Genomic DNA, 8,660 nt, shown 5'->3' on the forward strand with positions numbered 1-8,660 from the left:
GACGACAAGATATACTCACATAGTACTGTGCTTTTTAAAATTTACATCGAAGCATCTATAACATGGATTAAACTGTTTAGTTTAAATAGCTTTATCGCGTACAGCAAATGAGACAGAGAAGGACAGAAGATTAACTGGTGGCCTTTGTGAGTTGAGTTCACAGGTTTACGAGGGGGACATGAACGCAACACTTCACACATCGCTGGCTAATTTGCATCCACGCCGACGAGCTGCGCAGGAGAGACAAGGGGGCGTGAGAATCCGCCACATCGCAGGACCGAACAAGAACAAACGTCCACCGGGAATCTTACTCAACTAATTTGATCCATCATGGAGCAGAAACAAACCATCAACTTTGGCGCTGGACCTGCAAAGCTCCCGCAATCCGTAAGTTTAGAGCCGCATGTCGCTTGTGTAATGTTCACATTGTGAAGGAGGAGATTCAAGCCAACTTGTTACTCAATGCAACGTTCGCAACTCGTCTTTTTGCACACACGTGCACGGGCATCCCGCGCGGCCCTACGTCGTAACGACGGAGACGTGCACGCGGCAGGTCGAGCGCCTCCCGGCGTCTGCAAACTGCGCGACGAGTTGCATCATCCGTTCGCAGCCGCCTGTGGATGGAGTGAGAGACCAACCCCAATCACTTCCTCTGCTGTCACCTGTGTGTTTGAGAGGATGAATGCACATGTGTACTTTTTTGAGGTTGTGTAGGTCCCAATAAACATCTGGACAGTGGGGTTGTACCGCCAGATGTTAAGGAACTATCTCCGATCATATCCCATAGCACACGGTATATAACGGTTATTATGACCGGGCCGGGAACCTCAGCTATCACAATGTTTTCAACTTTTTATTATACTATACTACTACCATAATACTACTTATTATATATAATACTACTTATTATACTTTTGATATATGCTTGCTAATTTTTTTAGTTGTTTTGTTCTGATTTGTGTGTTCAGTACTGCAATGGGCCACTGTTTCTAATCTCGACACACATTCAAATCTGCTTGTGTGATTGTACAGAAGTCTATGAGCAAATAGATTTATTCCCTCAGTAAACATAAATTGATGGTCTCAATCTCTAGTTTCACGTTTTCCTCAATACAGCATGATGTAAATAATGGTGCATTTAGAGCATCGGTCCACAAACCAATGGCTGATGTCATGATGAATATGTGCACTCTTTCATCATAATGCTTTGGGGGCAGTGGCTTTGGAGGGAGGCCTGAAGGGGCGGCAGTCAGTGTGTTGCTGATTTGGCAACTTTTTTTTGCCAGATTTAGCACATTTTGAAGTTACTGTTGCTAGCTGGGTTTATTGGAAAAGAGTTGGCAACACTTTTTTTCCCCCAAGTGGATCATTTAAAAAAAATCCTATTCACTCCAAGAGGTTTCTAAGATCACCGACCCTGTCCTTTTAACATGTGGTTTACATTTCAGGTGCTGCTTCAAGCACAGAAGGAGCTCCTCAGCTACAACGGCATCGGTGTTAGTGTTCTCGGTGAGTGGGACTGTGTGCTGACTCGCATCCTGAGGCAAAACTGCTGCGTTACTCAGTCAGTCCACTATGTGACAGATCTAAACTAATCCATGAATACGCTCACAACGTTTCACTCCTTACAACAGCAGTCAGCAGCCCATATAAACACTGCAACTCTGTAATATTCACTCCGTGATCTTACTTTGCATCCCTTCATGATGGGCTTTCATTTTCGGTTCTTTCTTCATTCTGACAGTGTAAAATGCAACAATGCAATGATTATCAACAACGTTGAGATTAGCATTTTCTGATTCTGTTCCAACCAGAGATGAGTCACCGATCAGCGGACTTCAACAAGATCCTCGACAAAACGGAAGGTCTCATGAGAGAGTTGCTGTAAGTGCTGCTTTTGTTGTTTCCTCCCCTCCCCTCCTCTTCTGTCCTTTTCCTTGTCCTCCTCCTCTCCTCTGTTCTCCCTGCGCAGCTCCATTGTGATGCTTTCATGACCATTGGAAACTTGTATGAATGCATCATTTTCTTTGCCAAACTAAAACAAGGATTACTTGGAAATGTAAGATGATGACAATAATTGCGTTGCCATAATTAACGGTTGCATGCACATTCTCTGGTGCGTTCATGTTTGTGCGTATAAAGTCCTCTTTAGCAAGAGTTGAACTTTGCTCTGGTCTTTACCATTTGTCCATTTGACTGTGGAGCCTCGTGTGGTATGAGATCACACATATGCCAGGAGACAAAACTCTGTGTCCATCCCTGCAAACGTTGTCGGGAAGCTGCCTTTGGTAAATTAATCATTTTTCTCTTGCTAAAATTGCACATATTATAAAGGAAATTTAAAAAGATCTGTTAAATCACTGAGTCTGGCCTGCCGATGAAAGTACTATAGTCAAATTTGTTGTGATTGAAACTGGATGGAGATGTTCCCTGTGATTTTTTTTGTTTTTTATATATATATATATATATATATATATATATAATAAAATAAATAAGGTGATATGAGTGTTCGGTCCGACAGCGTTTAACACAGACCTTTTTTCTTCTTAACACAGGAACATCCCTGAAAACTACAAGGTGATGTTCCTGCAGGGCGGCGGGTCGGGACAGTTCAGCGCCGTTCCCCTCAACCTGATCGGCCTCAAAGAGGAAAGATGTGCCGATTACGTGGTGACCGGCACGTGGTCAGAAAAGGCCGCGAAGGAGGCCGGGAAGTACGGCAAAGTCAACATTGTCCACCCCAAGCTGGATAGTTACACGAGTAAGTCGGTGTGCATTGTGACATTTCTTTTAGATTTGGCATGAACTACAGACTGAGAGGACGTAGTCATTGTGACGTCACCCAATGGTCCGTGGCCGTCCGCTTTGAGGCTTTGAGTTTGCTGATTTCACCGTCGCGTCTTGGATAACAGCCGCTGCCATGTTGTTTTTTTTCATATTTGGAATGCCAAGTTGTAACGTAGAGACGCCGTATACTTCTCTGCCAACGAAAGCGCCCTGTCAATCACAGTAACCCCGCCCTAAAGCATACTCTGCTAAATGGACAATCATTTAATAAATGAACATCATGCTATATTGGACATGACTTGAAACTAGAGATTGAGACTATAAACCGTTCTTTTTGGAGTCGCCCCCTAATGGCCATTAGAGAGTGTAGTTTCTATCATACTGCTGGATCGTCCTTTTACTTACCATAATTTCACACACGAGCCATACAGCCGTTTGGTAGTAATTCTGTTTTTGCTTCATTACGCTTTAACTGTCCTTTTGCATCATTATCTGCAACCACTTCTCCTACTCATGGCCTTGAGGGACTGATCCAAACCCGACTGACTGTCCTTAAGGTAGCCGGGGATCCGCAGGGCTGACGCACAACAGACAACCCTTCACGCTCTCATTTACTGCTACGATCAATTTAGAGTTCTCAATTCATCTAAGCTGCAATTGAATCCCCATAAGTGGCTGTGTGCCCGGGCTGCTCCACAACAACCACAGAGACGCTGGTATGCGAGCAGCCTTTTCCGCATGGTTGTGTCCGACTGGAACTTTTGTTTTTGTTTGTCAGAGCGTATGGAGGCAGTTTCACAGTGTAAATGTATATTCTTCAGGCTGCCTTCACCAGAAAGGGGTATCCGTCATTTTTCTGAGCATTTGGCCCCGCAAATAAAAAGTCTACTTCCACATTTGTTTCTGCACTTGTGCCAAATGTTCACTGTGGGGAAAATAAAATACTGAAAAGAACAAGATCCAGAAGGAGAGCAGCAGGAATGTTCTTGGTCCTCCCATTTAAGTTTTAACAGGTCAATGGCTTGATTTAAAGGCAGTGGTTTCGCTGTCTTCTGTCGTTGTGCCCTCCAGAAATCCCCGACCCCAGCAGCTGGACCTTGAACCCCTCGGCCTCCTACGTGTACTACTGCTGCAACGAGACGGTCCACGGCGTGGAGTACAACTTCAGACCGGAAACCAACGGGGTGGTCCTCGTCAGCGACATGTCCTCCAACTTCCTGTCCCGACCTGTGGATGTGTCAAAGGTGAGGACTGGTTTGATACTGAATAAAATCTTCTGTTGTTGGATCCTTGACCCCCAAAGTTTCATATGGATTGCGTCAGGAAATCTGCTCTGAGAAGTGGGGGGTCTTTTAAAATACGTGTATAATGTAAAATGGTTGGAGTTCTAATACGATAAAGCCATGTGTGCTCTTGTCTAGTTCGGGCTGATTTTTGCCGGCGCTCAGAAGAACGTCGGCTGCGCCGGGGTAACCGTTGTCATCGTGCGAGAGGACTTGCTGGGGCACGCTCTGAAGGAGTGTCCCATTGTTCTGGACTACAAGGTGCAGGCTGCAATGAACTCCCTCTACAACACGCCGCCATGTTTCAGGTACAACCTGGTGGCATTTTACATTTTTCAAGATGTACCCAGAGGTTAGCTTAGCTTGACGTAGAAACAGGAAACGGATGAAACAGCTGGCTTTGCTCTTACGTCATCTGCACCTTTTTATAAATCCAACAAATACTGTACTTCAACATTTATGTTTCCTGGTGGATAATTTACTTGACAGTGCTGCAGGAATGAGTCCTAACACCAGGTGATTTTGCTCTTTTGGTTCCTCTCATAGGGAAGTTACCTCTCTAGGCTTTATTGTATGCTAAGCTAAACAGCTGCTGCTTTATATGTAGCATGATCATTTATCTTTTAACTCTGGGTAAATATTTAGCACGTCCGTTTTTTCTTTACCCAATATATTGAAATGTTGCTCTAAGGATTTTCCAAAACGATTGTTGCGGTATGCAGAATGATTGTTGAACTGAATTCTGTTGGTTCAGCATCTACATCATGGGTCTGGTTCTGGAGTGGATTAAGAACAACGGCGGCAGCGCTGCCATGGAGACGCTCAACAAGCAGAAGTCGTCCATGATCTATGACATCATCAACGCCTCCAATGGTTTCTATGAGTAAGTATCTCCAAACTCCAGCCGCTGATTTTCAAATAGGTAATTCAGTGAAGTTTAAAACCTTTGTGGGGAAAGTCCACTACCTCCAACATGTGCTCCCCAACACCCGGTCGTAAAGGTGACCCGACGATTATCTGCAGTATCAGTAAGGGTCAGAAGTAACGCTTCTATCATCGCAACGTTAGAAATGAAGGAGGGAGATCTCAGCGGAAATAAAGTTGCGTTGCCCTCTGCGCTCTGTCGCTTTGTAAATGTTCACAACATAAATGTTTGCGCTAGTTGCTGCAGGGAAGGTGACACAGGAGAGGGTGAGTGTCAAGGAGCAGTTTGTGGTTAAAGGCCTGCAGCCCTTCTCGACACTGGATTCAAAGGGATTGAGGAAGCAACTAATAAGTCCGTGTATATAAGTTGTTATTACGTATAGTTATTTATGAGGGCAGCAGCTGTGTGGGTTATTTTAAAGCTGCTCTGCCACTCCAGCCAACACACCGTAACAATTATAGTTACTTTACTCTGAAGTCCAAATACACTCCTCAATGTAGGAATGATCTCAAATTTACGTTTGTTGTTGGCAATAACATAATGAACAATAATGAGTTATTTAAACATTTTTTGCTGCTCAAGAATATTTCTTTACATGTGAATTATTTAGCAATGTTGATCGGTTTGTTTTATTGTCTTTATCTCACAAAATAATCAAGTAATATAAAACCACTAGACCTGTAAAATGATACACATCCCTACTTAAATTGTGTTTATAAGTCTCCTCCAAATAACCAAAGGGTGAATAACTAGATGAAGGCTTGATATTGTGTATAAAGACGGCAACAGTGAAGAACCCTGAATGAGTCACGTAGGGAAGACCTTAACTCGAACTACGTACTTCTGTGTCAACCCGTCCAGGTGTCCCGTAGACGTGACTTGTCGTAGCCGCATGAACGTACCGTTCCGCGTGGGGAAGAAGGAGGGAGACGAGGCCTTGGAGAAGGAGTTTCTGGCTGGCGCATCCAAACGTGGAATGATATCGCTGAAAGGACACCGGTTGGTCAAACCTACATGCACACTTTCTTTATTGCTGTATTAAATGGTCACTAGAGAGAATACTGCATCCTGACGTTTAACGCAGGCATGATTAGTCTGACATGAACACCAGCATTCACTGCACAATGGATGCCCTTGCTCGCAGTGTTTGGTAAGAGCTTTGTGCACCTCAAAGTAGCGCTCCGTCTCCCCCTGCAGGTCAACTGGAGGAATTCGTGCATCTCTGTACAACGCTGTAACGGTGGAGGACACTGAAGCCCTGGCCGGCTTTATGAAAGAATTCATGAAGGAGCACCAATAAGATGGCCACTCACACTTCTGCATTTCATCCATCTGCGAGCGGCACCTTTAGAAGCATGTTTTGTAAAATCCCTCTTTTGTCCTTTTATTGAGGAGCTTTAACCACTACTCTTACCAATATTGTCTTAAGTAAATCTGTGTCATAGAAGTACTATCTTAATGTTGACTAGCAGTGTTTTAATATACATACTGTACGTATTGCTAGTTTGCTTAAAATATGTTCACATTCCATTAAATCTGACTTTGCATTATCTACATGTCTCAGCGTAATTTATTTTCTTCAGTGTTGTTTTGACAGCATTTTCTGGTAATCCAAGATGTATCAATATTCATCAAGATCTCCCTTCTTAGATAAGAGAGGAAGTTACCTAATCAAGTTATGTTGGCCTGTTTTCCTTTTAATAATTACATTACAAGTATTACAAGCAAATTTAGTTATATCCACTTGTCTCTAATAATTAGGATTCTCAACTGCCAATTAATGCAAATGCTGAGCCTTAAATCAGTTCAAGACATAATCTCTTTAATCCATTTAAGGCCTTTATATAAATGAACTATATCACCAGACAACTGACTTTGAAGGCACTCTGGGCCTAAATAACCTGTTTTGTCTGAGTTTAACAAGGTTGCCGGTTTTGATGTCCCCAGGACATTCTTGAATTATAATGGTCTAGTGTGTTTTCATCAGACACAATTGAGTATTGTCTGCATAACAATAAAAGCGTGTGCTGTGCATCCTGAAGACGTTGCCCAAAAGAAGCATTTAAAGTGTAAATAAAATCGGTCCAAGCACAGAACCTTGTGGAATTCCGTAACCAACATTCATGGTCATTGAGGTTTCACATAGTCAAAAGCTTTTACGGGAGAGATGTTGGATAACTCCATTATCCATTCCATTATGAGAATATTCTGGCCACTTCTCCATGTGTTAGTATGTATGAACAAACTCTTTGGTTAATAGAGATGTTTGATGTATCTAAGTGGCAGATTTCTGGATCAGAGTCGGAGAGAAAACTTAATTTAGATTGAACAGCCTTCAAATACATTGTAAAATAAGACATATTGAAGACACGGGTAAAAACATTGATAATCTGATAAATGTTCCCCACTTGATTACTTTCATTAAAACTTTTTATTTCGTAGTACAAGTTTTCGGAAAATGAATAATGATGTATGTAAATAGTTCATCATCTACTCCCAACATTTGGTGATCTTAAGAGAAATCTACTGACTCAAATAGACAAAGTAGTAAAATAAACATCTAAATGTATATTTAGGATTTCCTCTGCACAAGTCTGAAGGGAGACATATGGAGACAAAAGCTGTTGAAACAGAAGACTGTGACCTTTATCAGTTCATTGAGTCCATTAAAAAGTGACATTTATCCAGCAGTAATCTTCCTCATGCACATTATTCATCATAATATGTGCCAATTTGCAGTCTAATGAGACTAATTATGCTCGTGAGCAATTCTGCGTAAGTTGTGTGACATTGATGTTTGGATGAGGCTACTAAGGATAGAAACAGATTTAATGTAGGTGTGTTGTGTCATGGTTCAAATTAAATGAATAAAAACAGGGTTGATTTGAACATGTTAAACAAGTTCCCATGTTTTCATGTGCTCATGTTGCTGCTTGAAGGCAGTTATCAGTGAGTTATAAATATTAGCATTATACGCATGTCCTTATTTGTTGTATCTATTTCTATAGACATTTATCTGAATCGTAATCAGATTTAAACATGATAAAACCCTGGTTATAAAGTGTATTCTCACAGTGCCCAAATAAAACCCAAATATATAATTACATCCTATGGATACGTGTGATGAAATGAAACTTTGCATCCCATAATTATGATTTAGTAATCTCATACAATATCCTAATTATGATTACGGTTGCTAGGTTATTGTTTCGAGAAAGTTTCTCACAGACTTAAAGGATCTTTATTTTTTCATCCCAGTGGTGGAAATGGGCTTTTCATATTCCCAACAGTAAAAGAGTGAGAAAAAACAGGACTTGGAAAAATCAATTAATCCAACACGACAGGAATAAAGACAAAACAGAAGTCAAACCAACGAAATGATCAAAGAATCAACGAAAGCTCAATTAAAATAAAGATACACTCTTAAAAAAGGAACAGGGATCAACAAAAAAAGAAACAACTTGACCACTGACTCCTGAGCTTTAAGAGGCCACCATATTTCAATTCTCAAACACAAGCTAGAACAGTAGTGGAGCCACGAAGATGTTTTTCCTTCAAATAACCACAAGGTGGAAGTGTTAATCCACAAACGTTGTTTGGACGCCTTGGAGCGGATCAAACGCTGAACTGACTCATCTCTGAGGGATTCAGAGTCAGACTCTATT

At 41.7% G+C, this 8,660-nt stretch overlaps 1 protein-coding gene across 1 annotated transcript; it reads left to right on the forward strand.

The window, feature by feature from the left end:
• Positions 1-6,547, forward strand: psat1 (phosphoserine aminotransferase 1). The gene is made up of 9 exons (XM_040196372.2): positions 1-387; positions 1,449-1,509; positions 1,815-1,884; positions 2,556-2,761; positions 3,859-4,031; positions 4,209-4,378; positions 4,825-4,953; positions 5,857-5,994; positions 6,193-6,547. Exons 1-9 carry the CDS (start codon positions 331-333, stop codon positions 6,293-6,295), a joined length of 1,107 nt encoding a protein of 368 aa, XP_040052306.2. The 5' UTR covers positions 1-330; the 3' UTR covers positions 6,296-6,547.
• Positions 6,548-8,660: the final 2,113 nt, after the last annotated feature.

The sequence above is a fragment of the Gasterosteus aculeatus genome, chromosome 13, assembly GCF_964276395.1.
Source record: "Gasterosteus aculeatus chromosome 13, fGasAcu3.hap1.1, whole genome shotgun sequence".
NCBI classification, from domain to species: Eukaryota; Metazoa; Chordata; class Actinopteri; order Perciformes; family Gasterosteidae; genus Gasterosteus; species Gasterosteus aculeatus.

Coding starts and splice junctions, on each gene's coding strand:
- psat1 (XM_040196372.2), top strand. CDS start 331: ATGGAGCAGAAACAAACCATCAACTTTGGCGCTGGACCTGCAAAGCTC. Junction 1,885..2,555: donor GGTCTCATGAGAGAGTTGCT/GTAAGTGCTGCT, acceptor TTCTTAACACAG/GAACATCCCTGAAAACTACA. Junction 2,762..3,858: donor CAAGCTGGATAGTTACACGA/GTAAGTCGGTGT, acceptor TGTGCCCTCCAG/AAATCCCCGACCCCAGCAGC.